At 68.9% G+C, this 18,094-nt stretch overlaps 3 protein-coding genes across 4 annotated transcripts in view; 1 reads left to right on the top strand and 2 right to left on the bottom strand.

The window, feature by feature from the left end:
* The window catches only part of LOC119566490 (inactive serine/threonine-protein kinase TEX14-like), a 26,082-nt gene extending 17,970 nt beyond the window's left edge, over nucleotides 1–8,112 (top strand). Inside the window, exon 17 of one of the 2 annotated variants that reach the window (XR_006291449.1) lies at nucleotides 7,863–7,910. Coding sequence is in view for 1 of the 2 variants with exons in the window: in XM_043548249.1 (XP_043404184.1) it covers nucleotides 7,863–7,953 (91 nt within the window). In the remaining variant the exon portion in view is untranslated. Of the gene's footprint in view, nucleotides 1–7,862 lie in introns of both variants that reach the window. The other variant, XM_043548249.1, reaches the window with a different exon arrangement.
* LOC102929375 (calcium-binding protein 5) lies at nucleotides 3,384–7,371 on the bottom strand. Its single transcript, XM_037901467.2, has 6 exons — nucleotides 7,095–7,371; nucleotides 6,719–6,749; nucleotides 5,743–5,886; nucleotides 5,516–5,625; nucleotides 4,302–4,449; nucleotides 3,384–3,483 (listed from the first exon to the last, which is right to left on the bottom strand). Exons 1-6 carry the CDS (start codon nucleotides 7,155–7,157, stop codon nucleotides 3,458–3,460), a joined length of 522 nt encoding a protein of 173 aa, XP_037757395.1. The 5' UTR covers nucleotides 7,158–7,371; the 3' UTR covers nucleotides 3,384–3,457.
* LOC119566298 (protein ADP-ribosylarginine hydrolase) lies at nucleotides 7,785–18,094 on the bottom strand. The gene is made up of 8 exons (XM_037898848.2): nucleotides 17,858–18,094; nucleotides 17,423–17,646; nucleotides 16,258–16,356; nucleotides 15,835–15,940; nucleotides 15,523–15,602; nucleotides 14,992–15,175; nucleotides 14,094–14,308; nucleotides 7,785–10,060 (listed from the first exon to the last, which is right to left on the bottom strand). The coding sequence occupies exons 1-8, from the start codon at nucleotides 17,866–17,868 to the stop codon at nucleotides 9,897–9,899; spliced, it is 1,083 nt and encodes a 360-aa protein (XP_037754776.1). The 5' UTR covers nucleotides 17,869–18,094; the 3' UTR covers nucleotides 7,785–9,896.

The raw sequence follows: 18,094 nt of genomic DNA, 5'->3' as shown, positions 1-18,094 counted from the left end.
GTCGGGCCGGGCGTGGCGCAGACCCCCGGGGAGCGAGATCGGGGACCCGTCGGGCCGGGCGCGGCGCCGACCCGCGGGGAGCGAGATCGGGGGCCCGTCGGGCCGGGCGGGGCGCAGACCCCCGGGGAGCGAGATCGGGGTCCCGTCGGGCCGGGCGTGGCGCAGACCCCCGGGGAGCGAGATCGGGGACCCGTCAGGCCGGGCGTGGCGCAGACCCCCGGGGAGCGAGATCGGGGGCCCGTCGGGCCGGGCGGGGCGCAGACCCCCGGGGAGCGAGATCGGGGACCCGTCGGGCCGGGCGTGGCGCAGACCCGCGGGGAGCGAGATCGGGGGCCCGTCAGGCCGGGCGTGGCGCAGACCCCCGGGGAGCAAGATCGGGGGCCCGTCGGGCCGGGCGCGGCGCAGACCCCCGGGGAGCAAGATCGGGGGCCCGTCGGGCCGGGCGCGGCGCAGACCCCCGGAGAGCGAGATCGGGGGCCCCGTCGGGCCGGGCGTGGCGCAGACCCGCGGGGAGCGAGATCGGGGGCCCGTCGGGCAGGGCGGGGCGCAGACCCCCGGGGAGCGAGATCGGGGCCCCGTCGGGCCGGGCGGGGCGCAGACCCCCGGGGAGCGAGATCGGGGGCCCCGTCGGGCCGGGCGTGGCACAGACCCGCAGGGAGCGAGATCGGGGACCCGTCGGGCCGGGCGTGGCGCAGACCCCCGGAGAGCGAGATCGGGGCCCCGTCGGGCCGGGCGCGGCGCAGACCCCCGGAGAGCGAGATCGGGGGCCCCGTCGGGCCGGGCGTGGCGCAGACCCGCGGGGAGCGAGATCGGGGGCCCGTCGGGCAGGGCGGGGCGCAGACCCCCGGGGAGCGAGATCGGGGCCCCGTCGGGCCGGGCGGGGCGCAGACCCCCGGGGAGCGAGATCGGGGCAGGGGGCTGCGGGTACGTCCATCTTCCTGCAGTGCCACAGATACACGGACCCTCCCACCGCCCCGATCTCAGCCTTCCAGCCCCCTCAGCCCCAGGCCACCCAGGTGCGGGGAGCAATCCCAGGGCGTCGGGGGGATTATCCAGCTCGGCTGCTCGTTTCATTTAACGATATTTCCGGATTAAAAACTCCCAGGATTGGAGCTGAAGCTGCAATTTAATCTCAGCCTCTAATGACAGACAGCTTTGCCTGGGTAGGACAGGGGGACGGGACCCCCATGCCAGTGCCCCTCACTCCCGACCCGCAGCCCCTGCTACCCCAGCCCTGCCCCCCCCCAGCCCTGCCGGTGCCCCTCACTCCTGACCCGCAGCCCCTGCTAGCCCAGCCCTGCCCCCCCCAGCCCTGCCGGTGCCCCTCACTCCTGACCCGCAGCCCCTGCTAGCCCAGCCCTGCCCCCCCCCAGCCCTGCCGGTGCCCCTCACTCCCGACCCGCAGCCCCCTGCTAGCCCAGCCCTGCCGGTGCCCCTCACTCCCGACCCGCAGCCCCTGCCAGCCCAGCCCTGCCCCCCAGCCCTGCCCTGCCGGTGCCCCTCACTCCCGACCCGCAGCCCCCTGCCAGCTCAGCCCTGCCCCCCCAGCCCTGCCGGTGCCCCTCACTCCCGACTCGCAGCCCCTGCTAGCCCAGCCCTGCCCCCCCAGCCCTGCCGGTGCCCCTCACTGCTGATCCACAGCCCCCTGCCAGCCCAGCCCTGCCCCCCAGCCCTGCCGGTGCCCCTCACTGCTGATCCACAGCCCCTGCCAGCCCAGCCCTGCCCCCCCAGCTACCCACGCTAAGCCGGTTATTCCCATCCATATGTTGTCCCCGCGGGCTGTGATTATCGTCTCTAAGCCCTTCGCCCTGCGCTCCGGCTGGGCCCCCCCCGGCTCCCGCTGCCGGGGTGTAAGCGTGATCCCCTGGCCAAGAAAGCCTCCCTCGGGTGCCTGGGTTCAACACACGGCTTTTATTGTACACAAGGGCTGCGTGTCTGTGATGGAAGGGCCTGGGGAGGAGAGCTGGGGGGATGGTGGGATCCAGAGAGCCGTGGGGCAGAGGAGAGGGACAGGAAGGGAAGGGCCGTGGGGAGTGGAGGGGGAGGTGTGTGAGCGAGGTGGGGGGGGCTGGAGGTCTGGGGGGACATGGTGTGGGGGAAGGCATGGGGGGTTCAGGGGGATAGTTGGTAGGGACGGTGAGGGGGACTGGAGGTCTGGGGGGACATGGTGTTGGGGAAGGCATAGGGGGGTCAGGGGGATAGTTGGTAGGGATGGGGGGCTGGAGGTTTGGGGGGACATGGTGTGGGGGAAGGCATGGGGGGTCAGGGGGATAGTTGGTAGGGACGGTGAGGGGGGGCTGGAGGGCTGGGGGGACATGGTGTTGGGGAAGGCATAGGGGGGTCAGGGGGATAGTTGGTAGGGATGGGGGGCTGGAGGTCTGGGGGCACATGGTGTGGGGGAAGGCATGGGGGGGTCAGGGGGATAGTTGGTAGGGATGGGGGGCTGGAGGTCTGGGGGGACATGGTGTGGGGGAAGGCATGGAGGGGTCAGGGGGTAGTTGGTAGGGACGGTGGGGGGGACTGGAGGTCTGGGGGGACATGGTGTGGGGGAAGGCATGGGGGGTCAGGGGGTAGTTGATAGGGACGATGAGGGGGGCTGGAGGTCTGGGGGGACATGGTGTGGGGGAAGGCATGGGGGGATCAGGGGGATAGTTGGTAGGGACGGTGAGGGGGGGCTGGAGGTCTGGGGGGACATGGTGTGGGGGAAGGCATAGGGGGGTCAGGGGGATAGTTGGTAGGGATGGGGGGCTGGAGGTCTGGGGGCACATGGTGTGGGGGAAGGCATGGGGGGGTCAGGGGGTAGTTGGTAGGGACGGTGGGGGGGACTGGAGGTCTGGGGGGACATGGTGTGGGGGAAGGCATGGGGGGTCAGGGGGTAGTTGATAGGGACGATGAGGGGGGCTGGAGGTCTGGGGGGACATGGTGTTGGGGAAGGCATGGGGGGTCAGGGGGTAGTTGGTAGGGACGGTGGGGGGGACTGGAGGTCTGGGGGGACATGGTGTGGGGGAAGGCATGGGGGGTCAGGGGGTAGTTGATAGGGACGATGAGGGGGGCTGGAGGTCTGGGGGCACATGGTGAGGGGGAAGGCATGGGGGGGTCAGGGGGTAGTTGGTAGGGACGGTGGGGGGGACTGGAGGTCTGGGGGGACATGGTGTGGGGGAAGGCATGGGGGGTCAGGGGGTAGTTGATAGGGACGATGAGGGGGGCTGGAGGTCTGGGGGGACATGGTGTTGGGGAAGGCATGGGGGGTCAGGGGGATAGTTGGTAGGGATGGGGGGCTGGAGGTCTGGAGGCACATGGTGTGGGGGAAGGCATGGGGGGGTCAGGGGGTAGTTGGTAGGGACGGTGGGGGGGACTGGAGGCAGTGATTTGGGGGTCACTCTGGTGGTGTCTCGACAGCCAGTTGGGGCTCGACCCCCCCAAGGTCAGTCTCTGATCTCGGGGCGGCTCAGTCCCCTCAGCGTGACATCATCTTCACGAACTCTGCAGGGGAAAGACCCCATCAGTACTGATGCCTGGGGCTGGGGATCCCAGCCCCACGGAGCCGCCCCACCAGGGGATCCCAGCCCCCAGGAAGACCTGCGCCACTCCCGCCAAGTGTGCTGTACCCACAATCCCCTCTTAGCGCTGGCAGGCCATGACCCTCCAACGCCAGCCCACAGTCCCTTGCCAGGGCCATGGGGCCTGACCCCCGCCGGCCGTGCGGGCTCTGGCCGGGCAGCACGTTACCCACAGTCCCTTGCCAGGGCCATGGGGCCTGACCCCCGCCGGCCGTGCGGGCTCTGGCCGGGCAGCACGTTACCCACAGTCCCTTGCCAGGGCCATGGGGCCTGACCCCCGCCGGCCGTGCGGGCTCTGGCCGGGCAGCACGTTACCCACAGTCCCTTGCCAGGGCCATGGGGCCTGACCCCCGCCGGCCGTGCGGGCTCTGGCCGGGCAGCACGTTACCCACAGTCCCTTGCCAGGGCCATGGGGCCTGACCCCCGCCGGCCGTGCGGGCTCTGGCCGGGCAGCACGTTACCCACAGTCCCTTGCCAGGGCCATGGGGCCTGACCCCCGCCGGCCGTGTGGGCTCTGGCCGGGCGGCACGTTACCCACAGTCCCTTGCCAGGGCCATGGGGCCTGACCCCCACCGGCCGTGTGGGCTCTGGCCGGGCGGCACGTTACCCACAGTCCCTTGCCAGGCGCCCCAGCCCGCAGGGTGTAGGATACGGCCCTGTCCCTTCAGCCCCCATGGGGGACGGCTCAGGTCCCAGCCAGTGGGGCAGATTACCCACAATCCCGCCGGGCGCCCCACGCACCCTCGAAGTCGACGGTCCCGTCCCCGTTGATGTCGGCCTCCTTGACCACGTCGCTGATCTCGCGCAGGGTGAGCCGCTCGCCCATGAGACGCTGCATGGCCAGCTGCAGCTCGTCCAGCGTGATCTCCCCGTCCCCGTTGGTGTCAAACTGCAGGGGGGCGGGGGGGGCAGCCGTCAGGACTCCTGGGTCCTATCCCCGGCTCAGGTGGGGAGCTGGTGGGTTAGAGCGGGGTGGGGGCTGGAAGTCAGGATGCCTGGGTTCTCTCCTGGCCCTGGGAGGGTGTGACGAAGTGGGACTGTTTTTAATGGAGGGTTAGAGCTGGGGGCTGGGAGCCCAGGCGCCTGGGTTCTCTCTTGGCCTTGGGAGGGGGGTTAGAGCCAGGGGCTGGGAGCCCGGACGCCTGGGTTCTCTCCTGGCCCTGGGAGGGTGTGATGAAGTGGGACTGTTTTTAATGTTTCCTCTGAATAGTGTGGGGGTGCCTCAGTTTCCCCTAGGCATTTCCTAAGTCTCTAGGTGGTGGGGTAAGGGTGTATGATCGTTGCAGAGCCCTAGAGGGCAGGTGTGGGCAGGGGTCTGGACACAGACAATGGCCGACACCCTGTTTCCTGGCCACTGATGGCCTGGGCCCTTCCCCCCTGCAAGGTGAGAGCTAAAGGGTTGGAGAACAAAGGAATCCGGTGACCTCCTGGCCCGGGAAAGGGACAAAGCCCAGAGGAGGAGGGGCTGGGGGGAGTTTCAGTTGGGGGCTGGCTGGAGACATGGAGTGAAGGGCAGACGGGGTTGTCTGGCTCACTGCCCCCCAAAATGGACCCAGCTGAGGGGTCCTGTTCTCTGCACCTACAAGCTCTGTTTTAGACCATGTTCCTGTCGTCTAATAAACCTTCTGTTTTCCCGGTTGGCAGAGAGTCCCGTCTGACTGCGGAGTTGGGGGGCAGGACCCTCTGGCTGCCCCAGGACCCCACCTGGGCGGACTCGCTGTGGGGAGCGCCCGGAGGGGCAGAGGAGGCTGAATGCTCCGAGGTCAGACCCAGGAACGGGGAAGCCGGGTGAGCTGTGTGTCCTGCAGACAGGCTGCTCCCACAGCGGAGACTGCCCCAGGGTCCTGCCCGGCTCCGGAGGGAGCAGTTCCAGAGCATCGCCCGGGGACTCTGTGGCAGAGGGGGGTTAGAGCCAGGGGCTGGGAGCCCGGGCACCTGGGTTCTCTCTCCCTCACCTCCTTGAAGGCGTCCCTCATCTCCTGCAGCCCGATCATCCCGGCCGTCTCGGCCAGCAGCTTGGGTGTCATCAGCTCCACGAAGTCTTCGAAATCCACCCGGCCCCCCACTGCAACAGGAGGTGGGTGTCAGACGGGGGGGGTTCCCTGCTAGGAGCCCTGCGCCCTCCCGGGCACCCCCCTGCTCGGAGCCCCGCCCCCATCCCCTAGGCAGCCCCCCGGCTCACGGTTCATGTTGATCTGCTGGGAGAGCTCGATGAGCTCCATCTCGGTGGGCATGTAGCCCATGGAGCGCATCAGGGTGCCCAGGTCCTTGCAGCCGATCAGCCCGTCCTTGTCCTTGTCGAACTCTGCGAAGGCCTCACGCAGCTCTGCCGAGGGAACCCGCCGGGCTGAGCCCCCCCCGCCGGGCTGAGCCCCCTCCGTGGGGGGGACCCTGCCATCCTGAGCCCCCCCTGCCATGCTGAGCCCCCTCCGTGGGGGGGAACCCGCCAGGCTGAGCCCCCCCGCCAGGCTGAGCCGCCTCCATGGGGGAGAACCCGCCGTACTGAGCCCCCTCATTGGGGGGGATCCCACCCCCCTGAGCCCCCTCCATTGTGGGGGAGGGATAGCTCAGTGGTTTGAGCATTGGCCTGCTAAACCCAGGGTTGTGAGTTCAATCCTTGAGGGGGCCATTTAGGGATGGGGCAAAAATTGGGGATTGGTCCTGCTTTGAGCAGGGGGTTGGACTAGGTGACCTCCTGAGGTCCCTTCCACCCCTGATATTCTATAATTCTATGATTCTATGAACCGGCCATGCTGAGCTCCCCCCGCTGGGCTGAGCCCCCTCTGTGGGGTGGAACCCGCTGTCCTGAGCCCCCTCCATTGGGGGAACCTGCCGTGCTGAGTCCCCCCTGCCGTGCTGAGCCCGCTCCGTGGGGGGGAACCAGCCGCCCTGAGCCCCTGGGGGGGAGAACCCAGGAGTGCTGCCCGCTCCCCACCGCAGCCCAGGACCCAGGAGCCCCGGGATTCCTGCAGCACCCATGTTCCTCTGGGGTTGGGGCTGGTACGGGGGGCTCCTGCGTCCCGGCACCTGTGTACCGACCTACTAGACCCCTCTCCCCTTTGCGCTGCAATGAGAACCCAGGCGTCCGGGCTCACAGCCCTACCCCTCCTTCCCTGCTTTAATCACTAGATCCCACTCCCCTCCCATGGGCGTCTTACCTTCAATTTCGTCTGCTCCCAGCTCCCGGTGCTGGAATAAAGAAACATGCTCAGGGACCCAGCCCGGTCCCGCTGGGGAGAGAACCCAGGTGTCCGGACTCTCGGCCTCCTCCCCCAGCTCTAACCCACCAGGCCCCACTCCCCTCCCAGAGCCGGGGAAAGAACCCAGGAGTCCTGGCTCCCCATCTCCCAGCTCTAACCCACCAGCCCCCCATTCCCCTCCCAGAGCCGGGGAGAGAATCCAGGTGTCCTGGCTCCCAGCACCCACCCAGCTCTAACCCACCAGCCCCCACTCTCCTCCCAGAGCTGGGGAGAGAACCCAGGCGTCCTGGCTCCCAGCCCCCCTGCTCCCCTCACAGAGAACCAGGTGTCTGACCCCATGCTTCTCGGCGATGCCCTTGCGCAGGAAGATGCAGGCAGGCCCCAGGGCGTTCTGCATGGTGCCGGCTGCCGCCCCGGAGCCGGAGCTGTGGCTAGAGGAGGGGGCAGCTGTGCCAGGCTGGGGTGGGGGTTTATAGTTGCTCCCACGTCAGGGGATTATCCTCACCCCCACGACCTATCACCATCTCAACCAGGACAGCTGCTGAATAAATCCGCCCTGCCAACATCTGCTAGCTGGCACAGGGGCTGGGAGCCCGGGCTCCTGGGTTCATTCCCGGCTCTGGGAGGGGAGTGGGGTCTGGTGGTTAGAGCAGGGAGGGCTGAGAGCCAGGACTCCTGGGTTCGCTCCCGGCCCTCAAGGACTCGGTGGGGTGGAGAGGTGTGGCGTTAGGAGTGTAATATAATATCACACTGAAAGGTGACAGGGCCAGAAAAAGTTAATTAACTCCCAGACGGACCTGACCCCTGGCCGAACTTTAGAGACTGGTTAGGATGAGAAGGCAATGGAGAGAGCTGTGAAATGCAGCCGGCCTTGTGAGAGAGAGAAGGGGGCTGTGTGCTCAGGCTTTGTGGTGTCAGCAAACGAGTCTTGTCTATTACCATGGCTTTGATTCATTGAGGAGGAGGCTGGAGTGACCCGGGTCATTGGCTGGCCCCTGGGAGGGTTGCGGTGGCCTGTGTCCGGACTGGTGATGGGTAAGTGGCCCTGGGCTAATTGCCAGCCTGTTTGGGAGAAGGGAAGTCAAGCCGGGTGTTTCCTCAGGCCACGAGGCTGCTGGAAATGTATCCAGACCCTGGGACATGATCCTTCCTCAGCGCAGGTCTGCCTTGGGGCTCAGGAGGGGAGACCCTGAGCCGTAAGGATTGAGACCCCCAGCCGCTGGCTGGAGTCGCCCTGAAGGTGGACGTTGGGCTGTAACCTCTGGACTGTTTCCAAACGGACTTTTGGCCGCTCCAGGCTCGTCTCTGCTTGTATCTGGACCTCAAGAATTGAACTCAAGCCTGTCTGGGTATCGATCTTTTCTTTTTTAATAAATGTTCGTTTAGTTAGTAAGAATTGGCTGTAAGCCTGTATTTGGGGTAAGATCTAAGTTATCATTGGACCTGGGTGTGTGGCTGATCCTTTGGGATTGGGAGGACCTTCTCTTTTATATGATGAGAGAAGATTTTCTGTAATCGTCATCACATCCGACAGGTTTCCGAGGGGCAGCCGTGTTAGTCTGTATCAGCAAAAACAACGAGGCGTCCTTGTGGCACCTTGGAGACGAACGCATTTATTTGGGCATAAGCTTTCGTGGGCTAGAACCCACTTCATCGGATGCATGGAGTGGAACATACAGTAGGGAGGTATAAATACATGCAAGGATGGGGGTTGCTTTACCAAGTGGGAGGTCAGTCTAATGAGATAAATCAATTAACAGCAGGATTCCAAGGGAGGAAAAATCACTTTTGAAGTGGTAAGAGAGTGGCCCATTACAGCCAGTTGACAAGAAGGAGTGAGTAACAGTAGGGGGAAATTAAGTTTAGGTTTTGTAATGACCCAGCCACTCCCAGTCTCTATTCAGGCCCAATCTGATGGTGTCCAGTTTGCAAATTAATTCCAGTTCTGCAGTCTCTCGTTGGAGTCTGTTTTTGAAGTTTTTTCGTTGAAGAATTGCCACTTTCAGGTCTGTTATTGAATGACCAGGGAGGTTGAAGTGTTCTCCGACTGGTTTTTGAATGTTATGATTCCTGATGTCAAATTTGTGTCCATTGTGGCGTAGAGACTGTCCGGGGTGTCCGGATGGAGGCCTGAGGCCAGGCATGTTACGGGAACTGCGGCGTTTGGACTCCTGAGTACCCAGGGAGGTCAGACAGAGGCTGGTTTGGGCTGGCTGGGGAAATCTAGGTCCTGGAATATCCCCCAGCGCGGGGTCTGTCCGCCCTGGTCTGTTCGCAGCTCACCCTGATTGAGTGACCTCAGCGGGCTCCCACGGGCAGCCCCGTCACGTGCTGATCGGAGCCGGGTTAATGGCTGACGGGGCCCAGCCGGGCGGGGCGGGGCTGAGCGCAGCACTGGGGGTGGCAGACCCCCCTGGGGAGGCTGTAACAGGTTTGGGGGCAGAGCCCTTGGAGCAGAGGGGGGCCTGGGTTCCCGGTGGGCTGGCCCCCAGCAGCCGGGGCCTGGGGGCACAAGGCCTGCGGGCAGGTGGCCCCAGGGGGGTTGCGGAGCCGGGCCAGGGGGGTACAGCACAGCAGGCAGCCGACGTGGGGGGCTCGGGGGGCCCTTCCTTGGCAGGCAGTGCTGGGATCAGGGCGGCGCTGGGGGAGGGCTGCGCTTCAGGGAGCAGGACTCCTGGGTTCCAGCCACTCCTCCCCTGCACCCCTGCCTCGACCAGCCTCCGGGGGTGCCTGCTCCTTGGCATGGGCCCCGGGCCCCCCCGAAATGACCCCTGCCGGCATGGGAAGGCAGGAGGCAGGAGGGTGACCCAGGAGACCCTGGAGGCAGGACCCTGGGGTCCTGGAGGCAGCAGTAGGAGGTGCTAGTGGTTGGGGCCCTGTGGCTCATGGGGGGCCAGGAGGGTGCACTGGGGGGGATGGGAATTTGCTGCCCCTCCCCCACATGTCTGGGGAATGGGGGACCCCCCAAATCCAGCCCTGGCCTGCGGTGGGGTTGGCTGTTGAGTGCAGGGTGAGAGGCTGGGGTGTCAGAGGCCGGGGGGGTGGAGGGTGGGGTTAGGAAAGAACCCAGGTGTCCGGGCTGAGAGCAGTAGCCAGTGCCGGGGGAGTGGGGCGCTCGGCGGGGGGGTCTCCCCGCTCACGGGGCGCTCTCCCCCCAGGCCAGGGCGTGGATCCGGTCAGCGGCTGCCTCCATGCGCTGCCGGTACTCCAGGTGTCGGTGATTCCCCTCGGGGACCCCGGCCAGCCCGTACGCCAGCCCCCAGCAGCACCCTGCAATGACGCCTGTCGAGTCGCTGTCTCCTGCAGGGAGAAGGGCACAGGTGAGACGCGGCCCCCCTGGGGCGGGGCAGGGCACCCGGGGGCCCCTCTGGGGCGGGGGCGGGACACCCAGGGATCCTGCAATGGGCTGTTTGCCCCACACGAGCCCTGCGTGGGTCAATGTGGGTCAGAGGGGGCCAATTAACCTGCCATGCCCCAGCTGTGGAGGTTGTGGGGCTGGGCAGGGCCTGTGGCAGCTGGAGCCCAGCTGTGGGGGAGGTCTGGGGGGGTGCAGTCCCTGGAGGGGGCAGGGAGGTTGGCCGGGAAGGAGAATGAGATCGGGGGGGTTGCCCTGGGCCCTGCCCTGGCTGGGAGAGTCTGGCCGGGGTCAAGCGGGGTGAGAGAGCCAAGGGGAGTGGAGGAGTCTCTGGGGCCACGAGCTGTGTATACTGGCATCGGGATGCAGCTGGCTCTGGGGCAGGGTGCCGGGGGCTGTGTATACTGGGGCTGAGATGCGGCTGGCTGTGGGGCGGGACATGGGGGGCTGTGTATACCGGCATCGGGGCCAGGATGCGGCTGGCTCTGGGGCGGGACGTGGGGGACTGCGGGGCGGGGCATGAGGAGCTGTGTATACCGGCATCGGGGCCAGGATGCGTCTGGCTCTGGGGTGGGATGCGGGGGTCTGTGTTTACCGGCATGGGGGCCGGAATGTGGCTGGTTTGGGGTGGGGCGGTGGGGGCTGTGTATACCGGCATCGGGGCCAGGATGTGGCTGGCTCTGGGATGGGACGCGGGGGGCTGTGTATACCGGCATTGGGGCCAGGATGTGGCTGGCTCTGGGGTGGGACGCGGGGGGCTGTGTATACCGGCATCGGGGCCAGGATGTGGCTGGCTCTGGGGTGGGACGCGGGGGGCTGTGTATACCGGCATTGGGGCCAGGATGTGGCTGGCTCTGGGGTGGGACGCGGGGGGCTGTGTATACCGGCATCGGGGCCAGGATGTGGCTGGCTCTGGGATGGGACGCGGGGGGCTGTGTATACCGGCATTGGGGCCAGGATGTGGCTGGCTCTGGGGTGGGACGCGGGGGGCTGTGTATACCGGCATCGGGGCCAGGATGTGGCTGGCTCTGGGGTGGGACGCGGGGGGCTGTGTATACCGGCATTGGGGCCAGGATGTGGCTGGCTCTGGGGTGGGACGCGGGGGGCTGTGTATACCGGCATCGGGGCCAGGATGCGGCTGGCTCTGGGGCGGGACGTGGGGGACTGCGGGGCGGGGCATGAGGAGCTGTGTATACCGGCATCAGGGCCAGGATGCGTCTGGCTCTGGGGTGGGACGCGGGGGGCTGTGTATACCGGCATTGGGGCCAGGATGTGGCTGGCTCTGGGGTGGGATGCGGGGGTCTGTGTATACCGGCATGGGGGCCAGGATGTGGCTGGCTCTGGGGTGGGACGCGGGGGGCTGTGTATACCGGCATGGGGGCCAGGATGTGGCTGGCTCTGGGGTGGGACGCGGGGGGCTGTGTATACCGGCATTGGGGCCAGGATGTGGCTGGCTCTGGGGTGGGATGCGGGGGTCTGTGTTTACCGGCATGGGGGCCAGGATGTGGCTGGCTCTGGGGTGGGACGCGGGGGGCTGTGTATACCGGCATTGGGGCCAGGATGTGGCTGGCTCTGGGGTGGGACGCGGGGGGCTGTGTATACCGGCATCGGGGCCAGGATGTGGCTGGCTCTGGGGTGGGACGCGGGGGGCTGTGTATACCGGCATTGGGGCCAGGATGTGGCTGGCTCTGGGGTGGGACGCGGGGGGCTGTGTATACCGGCATCGGGGCCAGGATGCGGCTGGCTCTGGGGCGGGACGTGGGGGACTGCGGGGCGGGGCATGAGGAGCTGTGTATACCGGCATCAGGGCCAGGATGCGTCTGGCTCTGGGGTGGGACGCGGGGGGCTGTGTATACCGGCATTGGGGCCAGGATGTGGCTGGCTCTGGGGTGGGACGCGGGGGGCTGTGTTTACCGGCATGGGGGCCAGGATGTGGCTGGCTCTGGGGTGGGACGCGGGGGGCTGTGTATACCGGCATTGGGGCCAGGATGTGGCTGGCTCTGGGGTGGGACGCGGGGGGCTGTGTATACCGGCATTGGGGCCAGGATGTGGCTGGCTCTGGGGTGGGACGCGGGGGGCTGTGTATACCGGCATTGGGGCCAGGATGTGGCTGGCTCTGGGGTGGGATGCGGGGGTCTGTGTTTACCGGCATGGGGGCCAGGATGTGGCTGGCTCTGGGGTGGGACGCGGGGGTCTGTGTTTACCGGCATGGGGGCCAGGATGTGGCTGGCTCTGGGGTGGGGCGGTGGGGGCTGTGTATACCGGCATTGGGGCCAGGATGTGGCTGGCTCTGGGGTGGGACGCGGGGGGCTGTGTATACCGGCATCGGGGCCAGGATGTGGCTGGCTCTGGGGTGGGACGCGGGGGGCTGTGTATACCGGCATTGGGGCCAGGATGTGGCTGGCTCTGGGGTGGGACGCGGGGGGCTGTGTATACCGGCATCGGGGCCAGGATGCGGCTGGCTCTGGGGCGGGACGTGGGGGACTGCGGGGCGGGGCATGAGGAGCTGTGTATACCGGCATCAGGGCCAGGATGCGTCTGGCTCTGGGGTGGGACGCGGGGGGCTGTGTATACCGGCATTGGGGCCAGGATGTGGCTGGCTCTGGGGTGGGACGCGGGGGGCTGTGTATACCGGCATTGGGGCCAGGATGCGGCTGGCTCTGGAGCGGGGTGCTGGCAACGGTGTGTGCTGGGAGGTTCACTCCACCGCTCACCTCGTGGGTCAGGGTCGCTGGGCCGGGGGGACTGGCCGGCTCGGCCCAGGCTGGAGCCCCGTGTCCGCAGGGCAGGAGCAGGCGCAGGGTGAGCTGAGTGCGGGCGGCAGGGGCAGCCGCGGTCCCTCCCCAGCCGCAGGGCGCCCCCAGAGGAAGCCGTGGGGAACCAGCAGCCCCCTGGCAGGGCGCCCCCAGAGGACGGGGTGCAGGAAAGCCTGATGCCGGCGAAGCAGGACGGAGGATTGGGACCGTGCAGGCCTGGGCTGGAGCCAGTCGGGTCCCGGGGCTCAGCCGGGTTCCCCACCAGCCCCGAGGCCGGATACTGCACGGCCGCCCAGGCAAGCAGCAGGAGGGGGCGTCGGACCTGGGGGGCGTCTGTCCCCGGAGCAGCCAGAGGGAGGCGCCCTCCCCATGGCCGCAGGGGCTGGTTTTATGGAGACCAGCATGTGAATGGCTCTGGGACAGGACAGAGGGGGCTGGTTATACAGGGAGCAGAGTTTGGATGCGGCTGGCTCTGGGGCATGGCGGGGCTGGGGATGCGGCTGGCTCTGGGGCGTGGCAGGGCTCTGGGGCGCGGCGGCGGGGCCGGGGATGCGGCTGGCTCTGGGGAGTAGCAGGGCTCTGGGGCATGGCGGGGCCGGGGATGCTGCTGGCTCTGGGGCATGGCAGGGCTCTGGGGTGCGGCGGGGCCGGGGATGCGGCTGGCTCTGGGGTGTGCAAGGGCTCTGGGGTACGGCGGGGCCGGGGATGCGGCTGGCTCTGGGGCATGGCAGGGCTCTGGGGCCCGGCGGAGGGGCCGGGGATGCGGCTGGCTCTGGGGCGTGCCAGGGCTCTGGGGCCCGGCGGAGGGGCCGGGGATGCGGCTGGCTCTGGGGCGTGCCAGGGCTCTGGGGCCCGGCGGAGGGGCCGGGGATGCGGCTGGCTCTGGGGCGTGCCAGGGGTCTGGGGTACGGCGGGGCCGGGGATGCGGCTGGCTCTGGGGCGTGGCAGGGCTCTGGGGTGCGGCGGGGCCGGGGATGCGGCTGGCTCTGGGGCGTGCCAGGGCTCTGGGGCCCGGCGGAGGGGCCGGGGATGCGGCTGGCTCTGGGGCGTGCCAGGGGTCTGGGGTACGGCGGGGCCGGGGATGCGGCTGGCTCTGGGGCGTGGCAGGGCTCTGGGGCCCGGCGGAGGGGCCAGGGATGCGGCTGGCTCTGGGGCGTGCCAGGGCTCTGGGGCCCGGTGGAGGGGCCGGCGATGCGGCTGGCTCTGGGGCGGCCGGACTCACCCCCGTGGAACATGGCCCGGCTGCAGAGCTCGTCCCAGCAGTCGCCAGAGCCCAGCAGGGCGTCGTAGGCGATCATGGGGGCGTCGTGCCCGCTGCGCCCCGCCCAGCCCTCCAGGCTGAAGGTCTGGTAGACGCCGTCGCGCTCCGCCGGGCCGTAGCGGGGGGGGAACCGCGGGGGGCCGTGTCCTTCGGCCAGGCCCCGCTCAGCCAGGTACCTGCGGGGGCAGGGATGAGACCAGGCCGCCGACCCCACCCCCGGCCTCGCCCCCCTTTCCCGTCCCCCGCCCTGCGCCTGGCACCTTGCTTGGCCCCCCCGGGGGTCTGCGCCCCCCCTTTCCCATACACCATCCTGGGCTGGGCCCCCCCAGCCTCGCCCGGGGGTCTGCACCCCCCCTTTCCCATACACCATCCTGGCCTGGGCCCCCCCAGCCTCGCCTGGGGGTCTGCGCCTCCCCTTTCCCATACGCCATCCTGGGCCGGGCCCCCCCAGCCTCACCCGGGGGTCTGCGCCCCCCCTTTCCCATACACCATCCTGGGCTGGGCCCCCCCAGCCTCGCCCGGGGGTCTGCACCCCCCCTTTCCCATACACCATCCTGGCCTGGGCCCCCCCAGCCTCGCCTGGGGGTCTGCGCCTCCCCTTTCCCATACGCCATCCTGGGCCGGGCCCCCCCAGCCTCACCCGGGGGTCTGCGCCCCCCCTTTCCCATACGCCATCCTGGGCTGGGCCCCCCCAGCCTCGCCCGGGGATCTGCCCCCCCCTTTCCCATACACCATCCTGGGCTGGGCCCCCCCAGCCTCGCCCGGGGGTCTGCGCCCCCCCTTTCCCATACGCCATCCTGGGCCGGGCCCCCCCAGCCTCGCCCAGGGGTCTGCGCCCCCCCTGGGCCCCCACACTCACCAGGCCCATTTCTGGGGGAAGTACCCCCAGGCACCCAGGTTGGGCTCCGTGTCGACGCCTGCGTCCCGCACGTAGCTTTGGGCCAGGGGCAGCGTCTGCAGCAGGCCGGCCCCCCACTGCGCCAGGGGGAGCCCCCGCACCGCGTAGGCCGTGAACAGGGCCGAGGCCAGCGCCCCCAGGTACCCTGCAGCGGGGCAAGGGACCGTCAGGGCCCCACACGGAGCCCCCGGTACCCTACCCGCCACCCCCGGGCGTGGGGCCAGAGCCACCGCTCAGACCAGGACCCCCCCAGTTCCCTGCAGCGGGGCATGGCATCGGGGGCTGGGACCTCCCACAGCCCTTCCATAAACCCCCAATGGGAGATGGGGGACTGGCCTCCCACACTGTGCCCCACCCCCTGCAATGGGGCACGGCATTGGGGGCTGGGGGGGCTGCCCCCCTGCAAGGGGGAGGGGGATGCCAGGGGTGGGAGTGTGGGACTATTTTCCCCTCCAGCCCCCTGGCACAGTGCCAGCCCCTCGTGCCCCCTACCTGTGGGGTGATGGTGCGTCATGCGCCCGCTCTCCACGCTGATCCGGATCAGGGTCGGTAGCTCCGTGGGGCGTGGGTACCTGGGGGGGGGCAGGGGCAGTGCAGGGTCATGCCCCCCAGCCCGGTGCCCCTCCGACACTGGACCCCCCCCAGCGCCCCCCTGGCATGCACCCGCCAGACCCCCGAGACCCAGAGCCCCCGTCTTCCTGGACGCTCTGTCCTCTGTCCTGACCCCCCCAGTCTCCTCCTGACCCCCCCAGCTCCGACCCCCTTCCCTGGGGTGCCCCATGGCCCCTGGGGCCCGGCCCCCACCTGAGCCCGATGGCCATGGAGCGCATGGCGGCCCCGCAGCCGGTGGCCCTGGGGTTGAAGGGGATCCGGTACCCGGCCGGCTCGCCCGGGCGCAGCTGGGACGTCCCTGGAGGGAGAGAGGGTGGGGGTCACACGGGCACCCCGCAGAGTCCCTGAAATAGCTCCCCCCCACGCCCGGCCCAGGTATGCACAGCCCATGACCCCCCCACGTGTCCTGGGGACCTCCCCCCACTCCCCCCCCATGTCACAGGTGTGTGGGGCTGGCGCGGCTGCGGGGGCTGCTGGGCTCCGGGGGGCACATGGGGCAGCTGGGCAGGGCAGTGGAGGGGGCCCCAGGAGGCAGCTGCAGGCTGGGTGTTGGTGGGCATGGGGGGGGCCCAGTGCCCAGGGGGTGCCAGGCATGGGGGGGCATCTCTACCCTACCCAGGATGCTGGTGGGGCCGGGTTTCCTGCCCTCCATGTCTCCCATCGCTGCCACGTAGCCTCGCGCCAGCTCCTGTAGCAAGGGCTCCCCTTCCAGTCCTGGGGGGCAGAGAGAGGGGTTAGTCTGGGGCCCCCCCAGCCACCACAGGGACCCCCAGCCAGTCCCCTTCCTCCCCCAACTTCTCTGGGTCCAGCTAACCGGCCCAACCTGATCCCTGATTTATCCCCCGCCCCGGTGCCCCCCATTGCCCCGGGTCTGCGCCCCTGGGGCGTTCGGAGGGCAGTGGAAGGCCCCCTGGCCAGGTGACCGGAGCCGTGCTCGGAAGGGACGGGGGTGAAGACGAGGGAGAGGGACGGCTGAGCGCTCGGGGCCGGTGGTGGGGCCGACGAGTCTTGGCGATGGCCGGGGCTCGGATCCCAAGAGGGATGTGGACACTGAGGCGGAGGCTGGAGTGACCCGGGTCACTGGCTGGCCCCTGGGAGGGTTGCGGTGGCCTGTGTCCGGACTGGTGATGGGTAAGTGGCCCCGGGCTAATTGCCAGCCTGTTTGGGAGAAGGGAAGTCAAGCCGGGTGTTTCCTCAGGCCGCGAGGCCGCTGGATCCAGACCCTGGGACACGATCCTTCCTCAGCGCAGGTCTGCCTTGGGGCTCAGGAGGGGAGACCCTGAGCCGTAAGGATTGAGACCCCCAGCCGCTGGCTGGAGTCGCCCTGAAGGTGGACGTTGGGCTGTAACCTCCGGACTGTTTCCAAACGGACTTTTGGCCGCTCCAGGCTCGTCTCTGCCCTCAAGAAGGGAACTCGAGCCTGTCTGGGGATCGATCCCGTCCCCAGCTCTCCGGCTTTTCTTTGCCAACCCTCCTCCCCGCGACAGGGGTGTCCGGACGGAGGCCGGGCAGGTCACGGGGACGCTGTCGGTGCCCGGGGGGCTGGACAGAGGCTGCTTCGGGCTGGCTGGGGGACCCTAGGTCCTGGGATGTCCCCCGGCGTGTGGGTCTGTCTGCCCCGGTCTGTTCGCAGCTCACCCTGATTGAGTGACCTCAGCGGGCTCCCACGGGCAGCCCCGTCACCCCCCCCTTTTCTCTCCCCCCCCGGGTCTGTGCCCCCCATTTCCCCCCGGATCTGTGCCCCCCAGACCTGTGCCCCCCAGGCCTGTGCCCCCCTCACCGGTGGCCAGGGCCTCGGCGGTTGCCAGGTGCAGGACGGTGTCGTCGCTGACGGGCCAGTCGGGGAGCGCGGCCTGGATGCCCCCCAGCCCCCCCAGCTGGGCCAGCTCGGCGTGGATCTGGGGGCCCGAGGGGCAGTACTCCCAGCGCTGGTTCCGGTAGCCCAGGGCGTCGCCCGCCCCGCTCAGCACCATGGCCGCTCGGTACGCCGCCCGGGGAGGGGCCCTGGGGGGAGACGGGGGTCAGGGCTCCGGCCCCCCAAGCATCAGCCCCCCGCCGCTCCCCCCCGCCGCTCAGCACCCTGCTGGCTGGGTAAAGGTGTGGGGGGGTCAGGGGTCTGGCCCCCCAACACCACCCCCCAACTCTTCACCCCCCCCCCACTCAGCTCCATGGCTGGGGCTGGGGACAGCCAGGGGTGGGGGAGGGGGGCACTTACGTCCCCTCCATGGAGCCTCCAGCTGGCCGGGGGCGTCTGGCCCACCTGCGTCCGTCTGTCCCTGCCGGCCCCTGCCCGTCCCTCTGTCTGTCTGTCTGGCCGTCAGGCTCTGTGGGGCCCTGCGTCCCTCCGTCCCTCCCTGCGTCCCTCTGCAAGGGCCTGGCTGTCCGTCCGTCCCCCCGTCTGTCCGTGTCCGTCCCTGCAGGCCCCTGTCCCTGGGTCCCCCTGGGTCGCGCC

Source organism: Chelonia mydas, chromosome 6, assembly GCF_015237465.2.
Source record: "Chelonia mydas isolate rCheMyd1 chromosome 6, rCheMyd1.pri.v2, whole genome shotgun sequence".
In the NCBI taxonomy this organism is placed as follows: Eukaryota; Metazoa; Chordata; order Testudines; family Cheloniidae; genus Chelonia; species Chelonia mydas.
This window is presented reverse-complemented; position numbering and strand designations above follow the sequence as displayed.

Coding starts and splice junctions, on each gene's coding strand:
- LOC119566298 (XM_037898848.2), bottom strand. Junction 16,357..17,422: donor CGCCGAGGCCCTGGCCACCG/GTGAGGGGGGCA, acceptor TCTGCCCCCCAG/GACTGGAAGGGGAGCCCTTG. Junction 14,309..14,991: donor TTCCCCCAGAAATGGGCCTG/GTGAGTGTGGGG, acceptor CTGCCCCCGCAG/GTACCTGGCTGAGCGGGGCC.
- LOC102929375 (XM_037901467.2), bottom strand. CDS start 7,157: ATGCAGAACGCCCTGGGGCCTGCCTGCATCTTCCTGCGCAAGGGCATC. Junction 5,626..5,742: donor CCAGCAGATCAACATGAACC/GTGAGCCGGGGG, acceptor CTCCTGTTGCAG/TGGGGGGCCGGGTGGATTTC. Junction 3,484..4,301: donor CGGGACCGTCGACTTCGAGG/GTGCGTGGGGCG, acceptor TTTCCCCTGCAG/AGTTCGTGAAGATGATGTCA.